This window comes from Denticeps clupeoides, chromosome 1 (genome assembly GCF_900700375.1).
Source record: "Denticeps clupeoides chromosome 1, fDenClu1.1, whole genome shotgun sequence".
Classification (NCBI taxonomy): Eukaryota; Metazoa; Chordata; class Actinopteri; order Clupeiformes; family Denticipitidae; genus Denticeps; species Denticeps clupeoides.
In genome coordinates this window covers 4,731,746-4,756,906 of record NC_041707.1, presented here as the reverse complement: position 1 = coordinate 4,756,906, position 25,161 = coordinate 4,731,746, and the positions used below count along the sequence as shown (strand labels likewise).

At 42.4% G+C, this 25,161-nt stretch overlaps 1 protein-coding gene across 3 annotated transcripts; it reads right to left on the bottom strand.

Annotated features, from left to right (window-relative positions):
- Positions 1 to 932: 932 nt before the first annotated feature.
- dicer1 (dicer 1, ribonuclease type III) lies at positions 933 to 24,336 on the bottom strand. 3 transcript variants are annotated; one of them, XM_028990233.1, is made up of 30 exons: positions 24,185 to 24,336; positions 21,789 to 21,846; positions 21,406 to 21,518; positions 21,019 to 21,192; positions 19,850 to 20,012; positions 19,634 to 19,758; positions 19,304 to 19,438; positions 18,737 to 18,897; positions 18,507 to 18,675; positions 16,803 to 17,275; positions 16,570 to 16,702; positions 16,211 to 16,453; positions 15,979 to 16,133; positions 15,754 to 15,886; positions 15,597 to 15,672; positions 15,123 to 15,218; positions 14,129 to 14,172; positions 13,856 to 14,035; positions 13,203 to 13,416; positions 12,912 to 13,065; positions 12,595 to 12,777; positions 12,395 to 12,500; positions 12,083 to 12,258; positions 10,931 to 11,693; positions 9,399 to 9,551; positions 7,342 to 8,158; positions 6,883 to 7,151; positions 5,463 to 5,625; positions 5,210 to 5,285; positions 933 to 4,742 (listed from the first exon to the last, which is right to left on the bottom strand). In XM_028990233.1, the coding sequence occupies exons 4-30, from the start codon at positions 21,130 to 21,132 to the stop codon at positions 4,577 to 4,579; spliced, it is 5,640 nt and encodes a 1,879-aa protein (XP_028846066.1). In that variant the 5' UTR covers positions 21,133 to 21,192; positions 21,406 to 21,518; positions 21,789 to 21,846; positions 24,185 to 24,336; the 3' UTR covers positions 933 to 4,576. The 3 variants fall into 3 exon arrangements, with proteins under 3 accessions (XP_028846066.1, XP_028846067.1, XP_028846068.1); XM_028990234.1 differs by lacking the exon at positions 21,789 to 21,846; XM_028990235.1 differs by lacking the exons at positions 21,789 to 21,846; positions 24,185 to 24,336 and adding an exon at positions 21,601 to 21,680.
- Between the last annotated feature and the right edge of the window lie 825 nt (positions 24,337 to 25,161).

Here is a 25,161-nt window from a genome sequence, read left to right as displayed (position 1 = left end):
AGACGCCATCGTGCGCAATATGTCGCAGGCTCATCGGCGGCCAGCCTCTGATCTCTGGAAGTGGGTGCTGGCGGTTGACACCACTGTTGTGTCACACGCTGACCCCGGTGCACCTCTGAAAGCTCCTGCGTGTGGGCCTGAGAACTTGGGCCCGGTTCTTCTTCTTTCACTTCATGTGGGTTGTGTTCTAATGCAGCACGGGAAGAAGTCCCATGGATGCGGTGGTTTTAATGTTAAGGCTGATCAGAGTATTTCAAGTTTACTCGGTTAAATACACCACGTTTGCCATAAGCAAGTCTAATAACAAAAAAACATATGCATATAATTCATAAAAAAAAAAAAAAAAGGGTCTACTGCATTTATTACGCAGGCATTTGTGTAAACATGATTAAAATGAAACGCACTTCCCGGGGCTCAGAGCGGCTGTAAAAACCGGTGCCGGACCGGGCCCGGAGTTTAAGAGGACTGAGGTAAGCAGCACCCAGATCCCACAGCTGCCTCCCAGACGTGTGTAATGGGGGGGGCGTTTTTACCTACAGCGGAGGCCTGTGTACAAACCCTGACATCGCACTGCAACCAGATCCTCCTGGCCACCGTCATTAGGCGCGCCGCCCCGGCTCGCCCCGTTCCGACGGTGGCTCTGCGCTCGAGGTGGCCGTTTCTAATAAAGTGCCGGGCTCCGCGTATTAATATCGGAATTTTTCGTTTGATCGATTGGAAGGGAAACGATGCCTTATCCAGCTGCCTCAATGCAATCATAAAAAATAAATGTGACCCGTGTCAGCAAAATGATTGCGATCATCCTGGAGATTTCCAAACTACTGGATCTTAAAAACTGACTGTGTTGTACGGATGTGTCCTTCCTGCGCTCACTGTACCATTTCCGACAAAGCAAAGCAGACAGGCAGTAGAAATTAACACTCACAAAAAGGTGGAACGACCATACCATAAACTTTATTGTATATATACATATAGATATATATGTATATACACACACACAGACACACACTCTCAGCTACAATTATTTAAAACAGGGGAAAAATATTAAAGGTATTTGTGATCCATAAGGTGCAGACCGCAAACCATTGCAGTACATTTACAGTATGAATGAGCAGTAATACCGCGTCGGCTGCGGTGGGCGCCGGCTCGCAGTTCCCCTGCCGGCAATCAAACATTTCCACTCCGGCGACTTGCTGCTGATATGGGTGCGTGTTTTGTCCGTTTTCATCCGTCTAGCATTATGTTGCGTCGTACACGAGCCCTTTTCCAATAAATGCCGGGGCTGTGAAGGGTCCGATGAAATCTGTACAATACGTGAGCGCGAGGTGGGGGGGGGCTTCAGCTAACAAGCACTATTACATTTTAGATCCAAATTGTACAAAAAAAAAAATAAAATATTCTAACAAAAAAGAAATGAACAGAAAACAGAAATCAAGCAAGAAAAATCATTGACCAAACATAATTCAAGTCATGCCTGTCAAAGGAATTGGTGGTAATGTGGGTTACAACAGAATTCCATATTTAAGGCAGGACATCGTGTATACACAAGACATACATTTAGCCCCAGATTGTAAAGATCACCTACTTGATTTTTTTTTTTTTTTCTTCTTCCTTCTCTACAGTGTATTTAATAAGATGATAACCTGCAGGCACGTTGTTTCGATTTTTTTTTTTTTTTATAAAATACCAGCAATTGAAACAGCAGCAAGGCCAAAACCACAAGTTTTCCTTTTCAACTTAACGGCATCATATATATATTTATACATACACACTAATCTTTTTTTTTTTTTCCTTACTTTCTGACATGAGGTAAAGTATGGCGCCCAAGTGCAATGCTTATTTGTGCTACATGTTTAAAAAAAAAAAAAAAAAATCTCTGCCAGTAATAGAAGAGAAAACAGTCCGCAGCATACAATGGTGGACTTCCTTACATCAAGGTTTCCAAAGTGGACAGGTAATTCATGCCGCAGAGAAATTACTTGTCAATTACATTTGAGACAAATGATTGCGTGGGTGTGGCACCAACAGTGATTTTTTTTTTTCTCTCTTCTTCTTCACATTCTTCAGAAGGGTCATTAGCATGTCAATAGTACATTTCCTTCTGTTAGACGTGTGCAGGGCACAATGTAACAAGGTTAGCTGTTAAGTGTTGGGAGTATGAGGAGCACATTTCTCTCAGACCTTCGGAACCCACGCTTGTTTGCTGCCACCCAGCGCGGCCCACAGCAGAGTGGCGGCAAATTCATCCAACGTGTCTACATTAGGAACAAGCAAGAGTCAACGGAAAGCAACGTCACTTGTCTCGTGCCTGAGAAATGAAACAAGATTGCACTCACTAGGCAGGCAAAATGTAAAGTAAGCGTAGAGGCAAAAAAACACAATATTTCACAATGAAATGCTTTTCTCCAACAAAATGGCATGATAACACTTTTTTTATGCATGAGGTTGTCCCTTGCTTAATTATTTGCCTATTTTTGAAGCTGGGGGGCATCCTATATAGTTACCTTACTGGTAATATATGGCACCACAATTACATGAGTAATTGAAATAGTAATTATAGGTAGAGTCGCTGGAAGATTAAGAGATCGGCTGCTTAGGATTTCTAAGTGACAGAAGGCACCATCAGTTCATACGTCCCATTAAAAATAGATGCAACTGAAATCTGATTTTTTTTTCTCTCCTTGTCTTTTGAGGGAATGTCTATTCAGTGCAAAGTGTCATTTACATATCCTGCAAGTATATAATGTACTGTACATTTTGTCCAAAATACAACAAACATAGTAAAAGAGAACAAATGTCATGCATTTTTGCCACAGAAACGTGAAAGAAAAAAAAAAAAAATTGTTCAAGCTTAGTATTTTTCTTCCATAGATTTATTCAGATAAGACTTTCAAGAAGCTCACTGCATTGTTCTGAGGTAGCAGCACCGGCGTTTTCATCAGCTCTCGCCTCACAGCAGACATCCCTTCATTACTTCAGACCACAGTATTCATACCCTAGTTCTAATTTGCATCATCATTTTTTCCCCATGGTGATATCCTTAAGGGAACCTATAATTATTTAAAAATGGTATTTAAGTGGAGGGTTTGAAATATCTTGATAAACCTATAAGAGGAATTGAGCCTTTTTTTTATGTTTTTGGAGTGCAATCTGTTAAGATCCCCACAAGCATTAAGTGAATGCCTCAGCCTCTTCCCCATCTTCAAGCACTAAAATTAACAAGGTAAGGGGGAGCAAAAAAAAATAATAAAAATAATAATCCTACTAACAGAACGGAACAGCCCAACCAGACCACTATATGTGTGAAAGGTCAAATAAAGAGGTATTATAGTTACAGTGCAAAAGATGAGAAATTCAAGCTTAATAAAACATAGCACCCAAACAAAAAAAGAAAGAAAAAAAATGCATGCAATTAACTGAGGTATTCAAGTGAAGAATGCCTATTAATACAACACAAAAAACAAAGCTAGACAAGAGGTTGTCCTGTGATCCAAAAAAAACAAAACAAAAACAAAATGCCGGTTTCCACATTGCTACACATGTGAATTGCGAAGGCTTGAATGCGTGAAACCTTTTGCCATCCCATCGTCTTTAAACTTTGGTAAGTGAAGTCCGTGAAACATGCATCGTCTGGTGAAATACTGTCCTACAGACTGAATGTAAAAGGTGCTGTGTGTCTTACAGAAGAAATATCCAATATTTTTGTTTGTTCTTTTTTTTTCCCCACAAAAAATCTGCAGCATATTAGGTGATGTCATTTTCTTGTCATAATATATCAAAACTAAGTCAGTCAATGGAGACATCTAATGCTCATTATGACCCAAGAGACAAAAGTAAATATTATTGGTATCAAAAAAAGACATTACTTAAACCGCCATACAGTATAAACCTGTCATAATAAACATTTCATATATAGGTAGCTCTATAACATTATATAATCCATCCAGTTGGCTTTGATAATACACAGCTACATGCATCCTCAAGTGCCATTCAGCTAGAAACATTTTTAAAATGACAGTAATCGGGAATGTTGAATTCCTATCCATGATTAGGGTTACGGGGTAGGGAAAGCACAGAATACAGATGCATCTATGGTTTGGTGCCAATCGAACAAGACATTTAGAATTACAGAATTACCCCTCAAAAACACGGCCGACCCTAACGAAATAAGTGCAATAGTGATCAAGGAAACCACCTCTGGCGCACAAGCGTCGTCCGTCGCAGCACTTTTCAACTGGCACTGGTGTGCAGAATGAAGTTTTTTTGTTTTTTTCCATTTAACACTACATAACACGAGCCTCTTTGCCTACCTGTGGAGAGAACATGAAAAGAGTGGCGGCGACGTGACGTTTTGTTTTAGGCAAAAACAAAGCCATCGTGATGCAAGAGTAGAAAAAGCGCAAAGTTGAAACCTTACATGAACTCTGCTCTGAAAGAACCGAGAAGAACAATGGGAGGGGCAGAGAGAGAGAGAGAGAGAGAGCAGGGAAATAAAAAAAAAAAAAAAAAAAAAAAAAAAAAAAAAACTGCGCCACCATCACATCTCGACTGCAGACAGGGCTCTGTCGAGCTCAGCTCAGCTGTTTTGGACCTGAGGCTGATTGGCTTTGAGGCTGCGCAGAGCTCGGCGTGCCGCCGCCGACTTGGCTATCCGGTAGCTGCGGCCCACACCTTTAAACTTGCCCTTACCCACCACCTCCACAGTCACCCGTACTTTTCCGTCGTACGTCCGCTCAGCAGGGCTGGGGAGAGAATATATATATAACTTACTTTAAAAGATTTACATTCAAATATATTCTGCCACAGCTAAAACAACAAAAGTCTGCACCGTTTGCCCAAATTCTTCACAACGGCATCGATGGTTCTGTAGTAATTAACTGTTGCAAGTATTTAATCAACCTTCCTGAATTAATAATGCCCCATTCTTTTACGTTACATTAGCTATATTAAATAATTATGAATGCTGATTATGAAGGAAATTGTCAAATAGTTAAAAAGGTCAAATTGCCATTTTAGTAGAGACAAACCGCGGGAAACATTCGCTTTTCAGAAACATCCCTGACATTCAAACTAATGTACAAAAAAAAAAAAAAAAAAATCAGCACAACCTTCATTACATCATAAATGTAATGTCGGCTCGCATCTGATGAGCACTCCGGCCGACGGATACCTCGCACGAAACGCCCCGAGGCAGAGAAATTATTCCCACCTGAACTTTGCAGTCTCGGGCTCCATTTCAAGCAATTCTCGTACTGGAGATCGAGGGACGTTAGCTGAGAATTTTTCTAGAGGCAGAGGGAGGGAGGGGGGAATCATTTCACAACATTTCAATATAATATTTCATTTCCCCCCCCCCATCAAACGTCCAAACATCACTACATATGACAATTACAGAATATACGAGCCTCGCAGTGTGAAGCGAAACAATCACAGCGAAAATAAACTGCCGCGCAGACACTTACCTATAAGTGGCCTCATCATTGGATAATACACTTGCCAAACGGTCTCCAATGACATCTTGCTGTCCATGTAAATTGCACCGGCTAGTGATTCGAAGATGTCCCCCATCGCCTTTGGGACTTCAATGTCCTCTTCCTTCTCCTCGTCCTCCTCCGAACGGCGCAACTAGAAAAGCATTTCAATAGTCCTTTCATTTTTAAGCGTGCACCACTTCATCACTTCAGTCATCATCTTACAAATGACCAAAACAGAAAAACAAAAAAATGCAAAATGGAAAAGAAAACTTTTTAAAAAGGTGGTGTTGTACAAGTGTGCGATTCTAAACTGATGCAGCTGAAGAATGCATCCACATTGTAAATGCACAACGGGTTTGCTTGCAGCGGAATTGCAACGTGTTAAAACCCCACAAGGCACTGCTATAAATGCATTCGGAGAAAACCGCACCTCTGTTTACCGTATATATGCAGAGCCAACAAGTAAAGCTTTTTAAAAGCTCTGCTTTCTTTACGCGCTACGAGCACAAGACTAAGAGGGACGGGAAACGTGTGGGAAAATGAGCAGGGTTAAAAATAAATAAATAAATAAACCGGTGCTAATTGTAACATTGAAAATTCAATAAAACAAATGCACAACGTGCAAAAGACTTTTACCAAATTCCCAATTCAAATTTACAAGAAGCGAAAGGATAGATAGAGAAAAAAAAAAAAAAAAAAAAGATCGTGTTTGCAACCAGACCCAACCAAAATTATAGAAATTGAGCCCAAGCCTGACCCATTTGTTTGCCATAAATGCAGTAGAACATAATCTGTAATACAACTAATATTATTTTTCATATTTTTATGAACTTATTTCTTCATAAAATACACACAGTATTATTATGAAGAAAAAAAGTTGACAACACAATAAAATCTATACTAATCAATACAATGAATTAAATAAAGGAACCATGAAGTGCACTAGTCTTCGAATGATAATTAAATCAGTTTTGAACATGCACACCTCTAACAAAATGGACAGATGTGCCCCTAGTCACCCACTGCCATAACTAAACATGGACCGAACCGTAGCTGGGGGGTCCACTGCAAAGATGGGAGACTGAAATAATCCATTTTTACAATCTGCAACTTTGTGTGGGTTTCAATGAACTTGTCTTTCCTCTTACTGTATCCAGTGTTGTCCCTACGGCATAAAAAGCTTTCCAGTCAAACAAGAGCGGCTTTCCGTGCCAAGATAAGCATTTCAGGAGAAATCAAATCCAACTGTATTACCGAAAACACTGAGCGCAGAGACCGTTCACAATAATTGCCCATGTCCTGAACAACATTTCTGAACGTTAATAAGTGGCAAGGAGGGAAAAACAGCAAAATATAAAGGGCTAGTTGATCCACAGGACGATAACCGCGGAGCAGGAAGGAGCCTCACCTCGGAGTCCATTCCCTGCATTTCGTTCTTCTCCAGCTGAAATTGCACAAAGTCATCGATCACGTGGAACAGCTCGGGCGAGACGGCCTTGAAGTACTTGTGGTAGTCGTACTTGACAGCCAGGGAAGCAAATATGGTGTTGTTGACGAGTGCCGAGCGCAGGTCGGTCAGCACGCCGGGCGAATGCTGCCGGGGGTCTTCATAAAGGTGCTTTGTTATGAGGTAGTCTAAAATTGCATCGCCCAGGAACTCCAGCCGCTGGTAACAATCTTGGCAAGACGGAGAGATAAACACAGACAGACGGATGGAAATGGGAGAAATTAGCGATCAGGCGGCTTTCAGATATCACTGCATGAAGATCACAGCATGGCAGAGATGAGCTGCGAGCTGTCAGGACAACTTGCAATTCCATCTGTCAACCTAAAACCGACACACACACACACACACACACACACACACCTGTGATAGTGTTGTAATGGTATGAGGCATGAGTGAAAGCCTGCAGAAGGTAGGCCTTGTTTCGGAAAGTGTAGTTGATCTTCTCCTCGAAGTTCTCGAAGCCCGAGATGAGGTGGTTGAGGGTGCGCTCGGCGTCCGGGTGGTCGAACATGCAGCGTGGCGGGATCTTCAGCCAGCCGTAATGCAGCTCCGCCCCTGTAGCCGGGCCGCCGCCACAGATCCGCTTCTCAACTGGCAGGACCTTCAGGCCCAGGGAGCAGAGGAACATCTGGGCGGCGCGCTCACCACAGCTGGTGAGGTAGCAGCCCAGCAGGGCCTCCACACAGTCGGCGATGCTCTTGTCGGCGATGCACTGCTCGGTGTGGAGATCGTACGAAATGGGTTGCTTGCCCAAGTCAGTGCCGCAGTTCTCCTCGGAGGGGTTCCAGAAGCCCACCACGAAGTCGTCTTCCTCAGCCGCCTTGCTCGGGTCCAGGTAGCACATGGCGTCCCAGGAGCTGTAGTCAAACTCGTCACCGGCGTCGGAGGGGAAGCGTGCGTTGGGAAGGGTGGGCTTCTTGGGCACCTTCCATTCGTAGCTGGGCTCAGCTGGTGGGAAGCTGCCCAGGGAGATCTTCTTGCCGAACGCCCCGGAGCCCATCAGCATGTTGTCTATGAAGTTGATGTGCTCCTGGTAGTACTCCAGGTCGTCCTCCACATTCACCTCGTCCTTTGGCCCCTTCCACATGAGATCCACATCTTCCTCCAGGTCGTCACCATCGTCTTCATCTTCGTCGCAAGCCTCGCTGCCCTTTCCGTTGGCCAGGTCCTCTTTAGTCTGACAGAATAAACACAAGGCTTCAGAACGACGCACATTACCAAAGTCCGGCGACTCAAGTGGTGCTCAGGAGCCACCAAGGGGATTTGGAACGATTACAGCTTAACCGCAGTGTTACAGCAGCTGAGGGAGAGTAAGAAGCTGGCACCCCGGCTCAATGAGTCATAGCAGTAAGGCAACTCAATATCTGACAAGTACCCTGAAAATCATCTTTATATCATTAATAACCCATAAAGTTGACCATATGGGGAGGGGGAAAAAAAGAAAAGAACTCAAATGCATATTTATTAAATGTTAACGGCCCTGATACCCAATATTGTAAAAACAGGGATCTGACACTTAAAATTACACTCTGCCTGGCAAAAGTGGTTCCAGCCAGGGAGCCACACACACACAAAAAAAAAAAAAAAAAAAAAGTGGGAAAAGGTCCACAAAAACACTCAACCTGTCAGGACTTGAGCTTGGACTGTTTTTTCCCCCCTCCTTTTATATTTTCCATAAATTGGTTCCTTAATTCCCTCTTATTTATCATTTAACAGTACAAGAGGTAAGCAGTAACAAACCAAAAAATCCAAATATACTACTAAAAAGTGATCCATTTGAACACTTCATTGTGATGTTATAATTGGCCCATAAACATTCTGACTATAATTCTGACTATAAAGCTTGAACATTCTTTGTGTTTTTTTGTTTTTTTTTACGAAATTAGGTAATTTAGATAAGAATTCATAATTAGTGTAACTAGGCTAAAAATTAGAGTAAAAATGTTTTTAAATCCTACACCCTGTATCTGTAACTAATAATGCTTTAACCCCAGGAACATTCATAAATAACACTGCCCAAATAAACACAATTGCATAGAATCGGGGTTATTCGAAAATAAGCAGGGCTTTATAATCCAAATGCTCTCAGTGTAAATTCCAAACAGCAAACCCCCCATATTATTTTAGGAGATGGGCCCAAAATCCTCTTTATCGGGTTAAAGTGCTCCGATAGTTTTACATAAAAGCCCAGAGCTACACTCTCCCCTGGCTACAGATAAAGAGCACTTGTGCTTATATTTATGCAGCTGCGCAAACAGTCAAGTACACTAAAATCCCTGCCCTGCAGCCCCAAGATGGGGGGAAATGATCAGGAAGGTTGAATCTGCCCTCTAGTGGTGAATGAGAGCAATGCTTAAAAACAACAACAACAAAGTACAACAAAGGGCTGAGAAACAGGTGATGTGGAAAAATGTCACCTCTTCCAAATCCCACTTGTCTGTGCTGCTTTTATCCTGGTTCACCACGTAGCCTGGGGGCAGCCAGTTCACTGGAGGATCGAAGATGGAGACCACCATTCGACTGGGCAGACCCTTCTTCTTCCCTAAACGATAGAGGTTGCAGTTGCTGACCTGTTGACAGGACACATCCCTCATGTCAGTGCTTTACTCTTTTAATAATTGTGGACTAACACATATACACATACATAAAACAGTACAGGCCAAAACTTTGGACAATCCTTCTCATTCAACATGTTTTCTATATTTTCATGACCATTTACGTTGGTAGATTCTTACTGAAGGCACCAAAATTATGAATGAACACATGTGGAGTTATGTATTTAACAAAAAGTGGCCTCCACAGTCACCGAACCTGAACCCAATCGACATGGTTTGGGGTGAGCTGGACCGCAGAGTGAAGGCAAAGGGGCCAACAAGTTCTAAACACCTCTGGGAACTCCTTCAAGACCGTTGGAGAACCATTTCAGGTGACGACCTCTTGAAGCTCATCAAGAGAATGCCAAGAGTGTGCAAAGCAGTAATCAGAGCAAAGGGCGGATATTTTGAAGAAACTAGAATATAATACCTGTTTAGAGTTTCTTCACCTTTTTTGTTGAGTACATTACTCCACGTGTTCATTCATAGTTTTGATGCCTTCAGTGAGAATCTACCAACGTAAATGGTCATGAAAATAAAGAAAACACATTGAATTACATTTACGGCATTTACGAGACATCCTTATCCAGAGCGACTTACAATCAGTAGTTACAGGGGACAGTCCCCCTGGAGCAACTTAGGGTTAAGTGTCTTGGTCAGGGACACAATGGTAGTAAGCGGGATTTGAACCCGGGTCTTCTGGTTCATAGGCGAGTGTGTTACCCACTACCACCTCCAAACTTTTGGCCTGTACTGTACATATACATACATACATATACACACACAAACATACGTATGTGTATATTCATGCACATTTCACTTTCTAAGTATCTAAGTATTCTCTCTTTCTTTAAACATTGTAAAAACTGTAACTCATTTGCACACCTTCACCCTACCAGTTACACATATTTTATGTTAAAGACGTAAAAGTGTAATACTTGGTTATGTTTGCAATATTTGCATATTGGTTCATTGTTTACTTGCAACATTTGCAATACTGTGGTCTGTAGCAGTTGCAGAAAGCATTTCACTGCATATCATACCGTGTATGACTGTGTATGTGACAAATAAAATTTGAATTTGAATTTAAATTAAGGTTGTAATATTTTTAATTGCATTTCCCTAATCACTCTGCCACTGGGAGCAATCATATCTCTTTTAGCACACTCATCTCTCTCACAGCACTTTTACATTAGCTCCATTCTACACTATTGGATGGTTTGTGACATACTGGATATCGGCAGATCTATTAGCAATAATTCTATATGGAATATAACTAACCAAAAGACTCTACCCCAAGGACAGATGAATGGGTCAAGGATGACAAATAATTGGACAATGGTCTCCTCACTCACCTTCTTGCTCCTCATGTAGGACAGACGGCCTTCGTGGGCATCAGGATACGTACAGAACAGATAGGTGGTGATGGCATGCTTGAGGAAAGAGTCGCCCAGCATCTCCAGCCTTTCAAGGTTGAATCCGTCGCTGGCGTTGGAGAGGGTCAAGGCCTGGAGGATGAGGCCTGGGTTTGGGCCCAGAGTTTCTGGAGAATCTCCAGAGCGTCCAACTGTACTTACAGCTGTTGCCTCAGATGCTCCTAAAGCAACAGGCGAAGGTGCTGTGGTGCTGCCTGCCACCCTGACCACCGGGCAACGTTCTGAGGTAGGTTTTGTCACATGTCCATCGTCGAGATCGCCGCTCCTGCCTGGAGTACATTCATCTCTGGCCTTGGGCTGGCTGGTGGTACTCTGAGAGGGCTGCACAGCAACTGAGGTAGTGGTCTGTGTCTGCGTCTCGACCTCCAGCATGCTAGGGCTGGAGCACTGACAAGCGTCTTGTCCATCTTCTGTGCCATTGGTTAGGTCCCTGTTGCGGGCACAGTTGCACTTGTCTTGGTCGCAGTGTGGCTGCAGGCCAGTCGCAAGGGGTGAGTGGGTCTCTAGCTTTTCACCTGGCGGCGTGCTGCAGTTCTCACATGGGAGAGGGCTGTCTTCAGACCCGGGGACCGGCTCAAAGTCGAGCTTACAGTGATCGTCATCTTCCGCGCACGCACTGGAACATGAAATGAAAGCCTTGCTGTCGATGGATCTCTTCCATCCAAAATCTAAATTGGGATACCTGTATGTTACAGGACAGAAAGGAGATATTTAGAGATGTTTGCCCACACAAGAAACCCCCGGTTATAATTAAAATTCTATTAAACTTTTGGATGATTTTGTAATATTAATAGAAATGAATGTATTTAAGTGAGTGTGTGTTTATATTGATTTATAATAACTGATAATGTTTGTATGTGTTTGCTTGAGGCTGACCAAGACATAAAAGGAATTTGGATCTAAGGCGATGAGAAAATACACCTGCCTGATTTACTAATCAAATGGATCGTGAGCCATAAGCTGCAATACAGCGCGAACTGTGGATGAATTGCAATTAAACAGGAAAATAAATAAATCTAAACTTTTTGCATTAGAATGGTTTCTGAAGCCTTTAGGTGTATTCAGACACACCTGAAGTCAGGGGGCAGGGACTGCATGCCCACGCCAGCATCAGTGGCAGTTTGAGCTCGGAGCTCCTCTGCAGTGAGAAGGCAGTGAAGTCTGTAGAGGATGCTGGGAAGGCAGACTGCTTTCCTCCACAGCGAGGCAGGGATGGGGTGAATGGCACAAAGTTCAGGAACTAAAATCTGTAACAGATGGCGGAACGTGTATTGAAAAGCATAAGAACATAAGCACAAGACATGTCAGCAGAGTGTGTCGATACAAAGACCACCAGGCTGTGGAATTCACAGTGGTCACACTCAGCATCTGGTAGGTCATTACCTGTTTATTTTGTAGACTTTCCCATTTGGCTTTCCTCTTCTCGGCACTGCTGAGGGGAAGGGCTTTCCCCTTCTGGTTCAGGTGGCGAGGAGTCAAGAGATTCAATCTGTTGGAGATGAAAAACACACACACATCGGCTTTAATGTTTAATGTGCTTAAAACACACGAAACATAGTCCCTGCCAGACTTCGAGGGTTCACCTGGAGGATGTGTGATCGACATCCAGCAGGGGCTGGTTAAGGTTGGACAGGTCCAGGTTGTACTTGGTTTTGTAGTACTCAGCAAACGTCTCGTACTCGGGGGAAGGGAATTTGCTGAGGGGCGTCAGGTCTGTGTACACGTCCGCCACGTAAAATCGATGAGGCTGGTCAAAGTTGCGATACCTGAAGTGTGGAAGTAAAAAGAACCCTTCAAGGGTTGATGCTCACAACAAAACCAAAGAGTAAAAGTGCACACTTTCTTCCCCAAAGTCTAGCCTTTTAAGTCATATTCAAAACAAATTTCAACCCCAACTCACCTTGGAATGATGACAGCATCCTGGTAGTCCTCCAATTTGAAAATGAAAGGGTTTTGCTTTGTGTACTGGGTGTTAGGAATGCCAATGCGTGCCTCTGACTTTTCAATGTCCTCCATAAATTCGAAATCCAGATCTAGGGTGTTGGAATTGTCAACTGAGAACACACATACGCCGGAGTTCAGTTTTTGCTCCATAAAGCATCTTTATCAGCCAGACGACAACACATTGAGAGAAAACACTGTTACATGGAAAAGGCTGGATGTTCTATTTGACCTGCGCGAGCCACCTTACCGACATTGAGAGGTAGAATGCAGTAGGCCGCGTCAGCATCAGTGGGTCTGAACTCCAGAGCGGGCTTCTCAAGCCGGAGTATGTGTGAGAAGATGTACTGGTGCAGACGTGTGATGAGCTCCAGCTGTTGAACTGTGAGGGAGAAGCCGAACTTGCGCAGCTCAATGGAGATTGTGACCTCGCCTGATCGCGTGTACACCGGAAAGTGGGGTATCTGAAAGCAGCGGGCAAACTGATCAATACTGTGAGCAATTCGATGCGGTTAAATGGTGCAGAACTCAGACTTTTCTTTAGTATCTATTAAAAGCAAACAAAGTGCCAAAGTAATGGTAACTTTGAAAACTGTAAACTGTTATCTGTTGAATGGAACCTCATGGCAGACAGTGAATGAGGGGGTAGGTATAGTCATGGTTTCATGTTAATAAACTGTTTATTATCTCGTATCTTCGGTTTAAGTCTGGCAAAATCAATTTGAGAAAAAATTGTTGTTCAATATGGGAAAGTATATAGTGATCTTTTTTTTTGCGCCATATCGCCCAGCTCTAGCACTAACAATACAAACATTCATATTATAAAGCAAATAAATCAACACTATCCAAAGCATTATAAAGCAACATGAGAATATCCCTCAGAGATCATTCCAGAGCATATACCCGAGGTATGGGTTTTGCGGTCAGAATGCCAAAGCATCTGGTGGTGTCTTCTGGAGGGTAGAGCTTCCTGCGTCTGAAGTTGAGCTCATCCGGCAGAGGGGTTGTGAGAACCATGCCTATTACATACAGGTAACAGGCCTGTTCTGGTACAGGGTAACTGCCCCGAAGACATTCAGGTATCTGCAGACACAATTCAAACATTTTGCAGGCACGTAAGACAGAGGTCCACAAGGATTTGCTGGTTTAGCAAAAAATTATTAGTTCAGCACTTACAGCTTTTGGGTAGCACTGCCGTCTTTTGGTGGATCCCGGCCTCCCTGTTAAATCAAGGCAGTATAGTAGAGCACGTTTATTTAAAAAACTTGCAGCTGTTAACCAAGTGTTTTACAATAAATATTTCAAATTATAAAAATATAAGATTAAAAAAAAATATTTTACAATAATTGGAACACAAATAAATACAGTCAAGTGTTCAAAGCCAATGTATAACATAGCGTTTTTAGCCTTGACTTAATAACCAGATTGTGAAGATCCTGCAACCAACTAATAACTCGCATGTTTTAACCTGGATCTTAGAACACTGAGGAGTAATTGTTCTGCAGATCTAAGTGATCTAGTAGGAGCATGCATGGTTAGATGATTAAGATGGATTTTTTTTTTAACCAATATATTTAACTGCCTTGTGAAATTCAAGTTATTGTCAATTATCACCACCAGGTTTCCTCACAAAGGGCAACATCTGATTTTCAAAATAACCTACGTAACGTTGGCCAATAATAAGCAGTTAGATTATTTTATGATTTAACCTAAGAAAACCTAAGGCCGTCCATGCCTTAACATCTTTCAAGCTGTCCAAGTCCTTCAGGGGTGTTGGTGTATCATGTTTCACTGAAGGGCTGATCTGTGTGTAGTCAGACTAAAATTGATACGAGTTACCATATTTTTAAAAATAGAACCTAATGGCAGCATATACAGTAAAAGGAGCATAGGGCCAAAGACGTGCCCCTGAGGGACCCCATATGAAAGTGGTGCTTTCAAGAACGTGTCGCCCCGCTTAACTGTTTCACTCAGATAGGATTTAAAGCAATGTAGTGCCAATCCTTTGATTCCAATCATGTGTTCTAAGCAAGACAGCAGAATTCCATGATCAACCATGTTGAAGGCTGCACTAAGGTCTAAGAGCAGTAGAATAGCAGGGTTTCCTGAGTCTGTGAATGATAAAATGTAATTTAAAATGTATAAAATTGATCCGGTAGGCAACGTTTACCTGGCACGTTTGTCTCTTCCTCGTCATGCAAATCCAGCTCCTCTTCATACTTTACAGTCTCCTTTCCAACAGGCATCAGATGATCATCCAATTCGCCTGAGGAATAAGAGCAATAATTCCAATTTAAGCAGGAGCTGGCAAATTTACTCACAAGGGCCAGTGTAAAGATGAGAAGATAAGGGGTACAATTCTATAAGCTATGGGGTTCTTTTTTGGTCTTTTTTTTTTTTTGTGTGTGTATAATTATTTTATTCTTGTTACTATATTATTTGATTATTGTGTGTACGGGCTGGTTTTTCCTTAAATTTTTAACTTTTCAATAACACTGAAAATGTTTCCTATGCCATTTAAAATCTAACAAAAATATATACACACATATTGGCCAGTGTATATGCAGAATTTTGATGACAGAAGGTTTTGCAAAATTGATTGCAAAAATATGGACATTTTATATATTTTTAAAAATCTAATTACCTATTTTGTGTAGTTTTTCACAGCAGAGGAGAGCAACAGCTTTCTCAGCCAGTCTTGCACAGTTCATTATAGGCCCCTGGCAAGGAAAAGAACACATCCCAAGATGACTCTACTGCCACTGCACACTGCGACATTAGCAATGAAAAGCTCCACTCACAGCCACAGGCACTCTAAGAGGAGAGTTAATTGGCAGGTAGAGGGTAGACTGGTAACGTCCGTCCCTCAGCTCCACTGTCTTACACTTCGGTGCCAGGTGAGTAAACGGGTCGCTTGGGAGTCTTGCACAGTATCTGCAAGTTTGATCCAAAAAGACAGTGTATAAAAACAAAAAGTAAAAAATGCAAAATCTGTATTTAAAAAAAAAAAAAAAAAAAAAAAAAACCTGTTGATGTGTCCGATAGCAGTGTTGATTGTAACTCTGGGTCCTCCCTCTTCAGACCGAAGAACGTATGGCGGAAGAACATTGTCATCATCAACCACCGGCTCCGCCTCGAACTCGCTGCACTCGGCTGATTTGGAACATTTATTCCTAAGGATCTGCAGACAGACCATATACGCGCAATGAGCACATGCATCGTGTTCTCAGTAGTAGAAACAATAAAGCACTAAAAGACCTTTTCTATCGCTTTGTAGGTTTTGAGGTCCTCTTCGAATGCTTTTGTTCGTTCACTGTCTGCCAGCATGATGTAGTTGGAGACAGGAGCTCGTGCTCGACCTTTGGACTGCACGTATGACCTGTACTCCGTAGGCAAGTCGAAACGAACCACCAAATTGCACTTGGGAATATCAACGCCTTCCTCCACAATGCTAGTTGCAATGAGCAGGTTGGTTTCATGTGCCCGGAATTTGCGTAGAACCTGGAGGATGAGGGGGGTGGGATAGATAAATAAAACCCCCACACACACATCGTAAAAAGGCTGTACCAGTGAGGAAGGGGGATGGGGGAGAAGAACATGGACCAGGATCCTCTCACCTCCTCCTGCTTTCTGAACTCCACCTCCATCTGTTTGTTGCGAGGCTGGTTCTTGCCGATGCTGTGGCCTGTAATAAAGTTGCTGCTGATGTATGCCAGCTCTGGGTCCTGTTTGCCTGCCTCTTTGATAAGCCTGGGAATTAAATTTTTTAATGTCATTTTAATAATCACTATCATGCAGTCGAAGTATACTTTTTAAAACTGTTATTTAAAAATGCATGATTTAAACTTACCGGTTCAGAACAACTGCAGTGTATCGCCTCTCAACAAAAATGATTCCACACAGAATGTTGGTGAATGGAGAGGGAAAGTTAGCCTCAGGCTTCTCCTTCACCTCCACCTCCTCGTCCTCATCCTCATCTTCAGAGTCGCTCCAGGAAACATAGTTGTCCTGGTTGCGGTTGTTGTACCACTCAACGCTTTCAAACTGCTGCCGCTCAAACGGCTTGTACTCGTGCAGGATTTCCAGCAGCTTGATCACTTTGGGGGTCACGTACTTCAGGTCCAGGGAGGCCGGGGAGAAGTGCTCCTCACACAGTGCGTGGATCTTGCGCAGAATGGTGTCTGTAAACAGCAGGAATTTCCTGCTCAGGTCTTCCTGCTCGTGTTTGATGTACTTCTGCAGCTCCCGCACCATGATCCCCGCTGCCTTATCGGCACACCATGGGCCCAGAACCGCCAGTACTGCCCGGCAGTCATTTAACACCTTGACAAAGAACAAGAAATTATGTTAGAATGAGATCAGAGGTGCAAAAAGGTGTGTTAGTCAATCTGTTTAAAAAGTCTTATACTTGGGCTACTATGACGGAACTTCACATATGAAAAACAATGGTCTCCGGCAATGGCATCATCACCAAAACTACTTCCTAAGGCAGAAATTAGTCACTGTGAAATGACTGCCACCTCAAATCTATTCCTTTATATGGCAGACGCATGTAAAGGATAAAAAAAAAATATTCAGGCAGCCATCTTCGAGTGTTTCATTAGAAAGGTATATTGCTGCCTGAGAACTCTGACTTCTGGCACAGTTTTCTCATGTGGCTGGGCGGGGCTTCGACTCATTGGCCAGCAAGTACTTGAGTGACAGAGACAGTCCCTGTAACTGTTGAGAGTCTGTCCCTGTAACTACTGATTGTAAGTCACTCTGGATAAGGGCAGCGAGATCTCGCAGCGAGAGTTCAGAGTTGTGATGGGTTCGGTTCTTTTCTGAAACTCACATTTTAGCCTTACTTGGCAAATATGATTAAACAACACACAAAGCATTCAAATTCGCCTAATAAGGTTAAAATATGAGGTGACGGATGATAAATCAAGAGCCGTGCTTCCCATCACTAGTTCAGACGAACAGAGCTGTCACTCAACTAGCTGCTGGCCAATGAGGCGAAACCCCGCCCACAGGGGTGAACTGTGCCAGAAGTCCAACAAAATGTAAAACGAGGCAGAGTGACTGAAAAGCCAGCAGTGAAACTGAGAAAGAAAAAAAAAAAAGCAGTGAAATTGAAAGTCTCACAAAAAAAAATGAAAAAGAGGACGATGTAAGCAAAGATGTAGGTTGTCAAAAGTTCCAACCTCTTATTTTACATTTCAATGTGTTTTTTTTTTTTTTATTCTCAGCCACATTAACGGCGTTTAAGTAGTCAAGATATTTTTTTTTTCAAAAGCTCATACACTCTAAATTCTGGACTGCGGCTTTTACAACGATGCTGCTAATTTATGAATTTTCACAGGCCAGCTAGCTTCCTGCTGCCAACACATATAACCTAGTCACATCAGACCAATGAAATTGCCTGGAAATATCCAGTACTTTGACAAAGTGAGCTACCAAGATTTTAATTTAGAATGTATTTACATGTCTTAATACATACAATTAATTACTATATGCATAATGATAATTGTTGGTAAACAGCTTGTAAATTAACTATTTGATCAATGCAGACCTGTTTGGCAATGAATGTAGGTTCTCGATCCTCTCGCTGTGCAGGTATGTTGCAGTCGTCGAGGAAACGAAGGGCTTCATCCAACTCGGTCAAGAGTTGCACAGAGAGGCCGCTTTTGTCCTCATAAGGCCCACAGTCCAGGACCACCTCGCGGGGCTGGGAGGCATATCTAAAAGCCAATACGCGAGTCAGCATTGGATCCTCATCACCGCATAACTCTCAGAATTTACCTGTCCAACACGACAAGGTCCGTGGCTGTTTCCGCGTTGCTTTTCAAAATCCACTCGAGGTTTTGTATCTTCTCCTCCAGGTCACCTGGGTCACATTTTCCATTTAAAATGGAAGCAGTCAAACCCAGGATTCGGGGACAGCACAGAAAGTCCTCACATAACTGAAAATTTCAGAGGGGTTTATTACTCACCAATTACAGGAAAGTAAAAAAGAAAAGTGAAAATTGAAAACTAAACTGTGGCTCATGGAGAAAGATCACGTTAAATAGAGCTCTGCTTAGACATCTGCTTTGATATCGAAATATAAATGTAATATTCATGGTCTAATATCCATCTTATTATCTCACCAAAAGCATAAATATTACTACTTATTCTATGCAAATAGCCTTTTTGTCTGCTACAGTCACTCAATTCAATATCAAGAGCTAAATATCATCTATTAAAAAAAGAAAGTGGCTGAAATGACACGGCCTTCCAAAGGATGACAGATGAGATATATTTGTCCTCGCTTTAGCAAGGGTGACATGGTCATCCAGCAGCAGTTTAACAGAGAGACTGTAATTTTACCCTCATTATTTCCCGATAGGGATGGTCCGTGATTGCAAGGTGACATTCATCAAAAACCACCAGGTTGATTTTTGATAGTGGCAAGAATCCGTTCTTTAGCACATGTAGGAAGATGTGGCATGTCATAACGAGCACCTGCAAGGAGCGACATTACAGAAGAAGAAAAGGCTGCATGAGGAGCGAGCGCATTACCCCCCACAGAAAGATTACAGGATGACAGTTCAAGGGAAGATTGAATCCTCTTGTGATTTAAATGACGCCCTGAAATTGACATGAAAATTTCTGAGACGTGTCAGCAGAGCAACATCGAGGGGGGAGAAAAAAGTTCACCTGGTTTCCTCGGATTTCTTGGCTCCACTTTTCCTCCGTCCATGACAATGCATTCTCTGTGTACTCCCCGACCCGAAGATCTGAGTGGGTCCTAACAGTAGCCGCTTGCTGAACCACAGACGCCGCTTTACAAGGAAGTAAATGCACAACAGATGTTGCAAAGTGCCGGGATATTAACAGCAAAAACGGACAATAAACCCCAATGTGACCTCTTACCTGCATTGACCAGGAAAACGGTTCTCTTCCCGCTGTCTCTGTAGGCTCCCCGAATTTGGTGGGAGAGCTCTTTTGTTAGGAGCACTGCAATAAAGGTCTTCCCTGAGCCAGTATTTAAGCAAACAATAGTATTGTGTTCAAGAGCTGCTTCAAGAAGTTCAACCTGAAAACAGAAGTAGACACACTGTGTTGGGACAAAACTAGTCTAAAATATTTTTAAAAAATAACACGAAAATTTTATGATCGCCACTTTTCAAATCGCAATTAGCCAAATACCATGTGAACATAATAAATGACTAGGCAATATTTTATCGATACAGAGACATCAAATAGCAATATTTTAAGTATACAAATTTAGTCCACCAAGTGGTACTGTCAAGCATTTCCTTTAGTGAAGTCAGCACAGATGAGGGTCAGCGTGCGGCGACAACCTCCACTCCTGTAGATGGCGCTGTACAGCTGGGTACTTTGAATTACTGCTTGCCGTTTCAGGCAGAGTGAAATCGCAAAACATGTCAGACCTATCACAGCATTGTATTTCACTTCTGGTTTTACATTTTCAGTGAACTGTAGAATATGTACAGTTTATTATGATACGTATCATATCGTGTTATCCTTGCCAATATACACCCCTATAAATGACTAACTAGAAAAAATGTGGCATTGCATGAATAATAATACAATTTATAACAATCATATTGGTGTAATACTACTCAGACAATAACCGAAAAAGAGACAATATGAAATACAGCGCCTATTATCGCAATTCGACCCTTAGTGCCAAGTTCAGAGCTGAACAATAGCCAAACAATTTTTTTTAGGAATTGGAAGAACTCTTTTTGCAAGAGTTAATTTTTTTGTTGATTTCAAACGTGAAGCCCTTACTATTTTTGTAATATTGTGAAATAGTTCTTTGCATGAAATGCACGTTACATGAAAATGGTTTACGAAAGTAAACAGTAAATGCCCAAGCACTTTGAACAGTCATTAAATGTGGTTTGTCATATTGCATTTGTACTTTTGTCCCATCCACTCCATAATCACAGTTTTTAAGTGAAATACAATTATAACCTGGAATTCAGAAGAATTAAAATGAAAATAAAAAAGGGAATTTAGGAAAAAATTTAACTGACTTCAAAGGGCCCAATACATGGGTGGGTTAAACTTGCCTGATATTTCCTTGGTGTATAAATGTTGTCATGGATAGCTTCCTGTTGCCATGGGAGGCCAAAGAAGGGTCCCATGGGTGAGGAGGCAGGGGTCACCAGCTGTAATCCTGCCATGCTTGGGGGTCTCCAGACGTCCAGTGTTTATCTCATTTCATCGTGTTCTTCTATAGCTTACTGCGGAACCAAAACACTGGGAGTCACCGCCGATGAAAAGCTAAAGCACATCAACGGCCGCCAGACCGAGAGAAAAGCGGACTCCCTAAAGTATGTGTTTGATCAATTAGCGGGTTTTAAAAGTTGGCCCTGCTCTGGATAAAATTGGCAAGAGTTTTGTGTACAGCAGTGTGATAACCCGGCAGAAAGGAGAAAGATGGATGGCGCACTCACAGGTTGGCCCTTGGACACTCTGCTCGGTGACCAGGGAGAGCTTATTCTGGGCTTCATTATCAGCGCTCTTCTATCAGCTCATACGCCTGCATTGCATCGCTCTTCTCAATGAGCTAGAACAGAAAAGAACATTCAGACATGATATACTCCCGTTCGGTAATGCTGTTTATCTTATGATGGAATCGCTGTGCTTACACGTCTAAAGAGAGGAAAAAATAAATCCCTCTCATGAGGTCATGAACAGCCAGCTTCATCAACCATTGATAAAAAAAAAGGAAAAAAAAAAAAGAAAAAAAAAAAAAAAAAACTAGTCCTTTTGCTACACAATTACAGTTAATGGTAATTGCATTTGCATAATATCTACATATGGTCTTAAGACACACCTTTTAATAATCAGTTGATGGACAGGCACAGCCTGAGATGCGGATTCCTCTCAACGCCCTGAAAATAAAAAGACTTTCACGCTGATATTTTACTGACTGGCAGGTGAACGCATTTGCTGTTTGCTTAAAACAAGGTAATGCTAAATGTTCTACAGGGTGGGCCATTTATATGGATACCCCTTAATAAAATGGGAATGGTTGGTGATATTAACATCCTGTTTGTGGCACATTAGTATATGTGAGGGGGCAAACTTTTCAAGATGGGTGGTGACCATAGTGGCCATTTTGAAGTCGGCCATCTTGGATACAACTTTTGTTTTTTCCAATAGTAAGAGGGTCATGTGACATCAGATTTATTGGTAATTTCACGAGAAAAACAATGGTTTTGACATAACTTTATTCTTTCATGAGTTATTTACAAGTTTCTGACCACTTATAAAATGTGTTCAATGTCACCAACCATTCGCATTTTATGAAGGAGTATCCATATAATTGGCCCACCCTGTATATTAATAAACGGAACCCCTGACCGTCAAAATAAATTTTGCAGTGTTTGCATCTCCAAGTCTTTTTTTTTTTTCTGGCTTTAGTAAACCTTCATTAAGGACTCTCATTAGGTTTTGGAAATCTAACATTTGACAGTTCGATGCCACAGGCCACATGCCGTACACTTAGACAAGTGCAGGAACACAGCGCTGGGCGTGGCCTCCATGTGGGACAGTGTGAGAGCCAAATTCATTATATCGTGCACCGAAGCAATGCTAATCATGGCCAAATATATCACAGTGAGCAAAACCACGCGAGCTTATTCTCTGTCTAGGCCTAGATGGAAATTTTTAACACTTACAGCATAATTATCAGGGCGGTGTGCTTTATCATATATTGGTGTGCTACGAAACTACAGTAAGCAGAGGCACTGAAAATGAATATTTGTAAAATGCACTCAATAAAACTGTCTGGGAAAACAGAGCACTTGTGGAAGCGACAATTTTTTTCTTGTTCAGCACATTCAGCTTAATAGTAAGCGCCTGTCATGGCTGCTTACTGATCTTTAAGGGTGGTGGTTAAAAGCAGAGGACACATTTCGTTGCGTCACTGTGTGCTCTGCTGCAGTGTTGCGCAATGACAATCACTTCACTTTCACTGGAGCTACAAAGACGTTTAGATCCAGCCCATCACCCCACGTTATAGAACCAAACTGAAGACGCAGGACTATGAAATAAAAAATAAAAAAATAAAAAATTTAAGAGTTGCATGTATCCAAATCTTGGGAGCTTTTGCTGTGATTGCAGCACTTGTCTCCACCACCTTAAGTTGGACAACGGGGACGGTTTGACAGTCCTGATGGTTTATACTGAAACTCTCTCATCGTTCGCTCATGAGCATCGCATCGAGCAGCTTTAAATGATGACAACAGTGATTTAGATACTTTGAAGTGCCTTATACGATGTTGTCCTTTTTTAGCGTAGTTAAATGAACGTTTCATGTATAATATATATATTTCTGTGGGAAACTGTATTTAAAGACACTGTGTGCTATTGTACGGACAATAAAATCACTCGAATCTTGAACAAAGCAGCCAGATTTATCAGAACCACAAATCACAGACCACTACAAGCGCGAACTTACGAGAGTAAAAAAAAATATTTAAAAAATTCTTAATCGTCGACCAACATCTTCAGGCACAAATGCGGTCCAGCATTGCATACAATAATGAGGACAAAATAATAATACAATTAATGAATAAAAAAAATTGCAAAATCGGAGTTCTGCGATAGAAAAATGGCCCAAAGCCCAAACCCGCGAACCTGAACACCGGCACCAAGAATGAAATCCAGCCGCATCAATATAACGCCGCACCTCGCTAGCTGGACGTGAACGTCTTTAGCACCTTCGTTAAAATATCGATCGAGATTAAAGCCTTTTTTTAATCTCTAAATGCGGGTGACAGTGACGTTAGGCCTCGGTGCGACCTTGGCCTTGGCGGAATAAAGGAAGCCCGACGGGGGCTTCTAGGCAGGGTCGCCACCCTGATGAGCTAAACCCAGCCGGCCAAATGGACGTTTCCTTCTGGACGACTTAAACCATATTCTCAATTCAGAATAAAGAGTCAACTTCAAAAACACCCCACTGGAAACGGCGGCCGCTCGTTAAACTAGCCGAACAGCTACGCGGCACCGCGCACAAAACGCGTGCGCAATCGCGGCGTTTATATCCGGGAGCTTCTCGTGTTGTGCATTTATACACTAGAAATATATATATACAACCATGAATAAAGAAGTAAACTATCACCGTTAGCCATGCGGCTAGCTAACTAGCTCGCATGCAACGAGAGCTGCTAGCTATGCTGGCTAATTGACTCCCGAATGATTGAAACGGCGAATCGCGGCGCTTACACCGAGCGTGCGTCCAGAACGTCCAGGGCCAGCGTCCTCGCCTAATAAAACGCCTTTATTCGGCCCTCTGGTGGGAACATAGCCGCGTTGCTTTCTCCATTCCCTCCCGCTGTTATCAGACTCCAGAAGTTCACGTGAAGCCAGCAGTAGCCACGGTCCAGACGCGCATGCGCGGATTTAATTTCAAAATAAAAGTCCACGCAAACTGATGGCGGAAGAGCGGTCGACGCAGGGGCAAGGTGTGTAAGATTTACTTAAACATCAGAGGACAACACATATTCAAAATGTTCCTGTAGTTCACAGTGCAAACTCCGAGACGTAACAAGGACGACGGAATGATCGGCCTTGGCGCCTTTGTATTCACGAAGGCTTTTACTTTGACAGGAGATAAATGTTTCTGCCAGACGTGAGGTCAAATAATCGTTAATAGTTTTGCAGAGTTACTCCGGTTCCAAGTGCATAGCATTCAGCCACGACGCCATCAGGGAGCTGGTGAAGTCCGCTCAGATAACGTTTTCAGAGAAGTTCGGGTCCTGGATCTACGTAGATGTGACCCTGACCCAAGCCATGTTCCCAGACGACAGTGCCTGCTTTGCAAAGAGTTTTACTGTTGTCTGTATATCTGCACGTCTGTATATAATGTTGTATAACTAAGATCTACTATATACCACGTGTGAGGGAAAACTGCTCCAATTAAAATATGCCAATCGCCTTTGACCGCTTGGTGGCGCTCCTCGTATTCGAAAGTCTCGGAAAAACAGATCCAGCAGCCATTCATGAGATGCATGGTCACGTGTTTGGACGAAGATCAATTTTTAAAAAAATGATACATTGAGTCAAGGTTGTAGCATTTCATTTATTGCCCTTGATGGGTGCTTTTAGAACGATATAAAAAGTGTGATGAACATTCAATCATGTTGGCATTATGCAGCGTGTATGTGTATGCAAGTGAGCCTGATGCAAAACTATGTAAATAT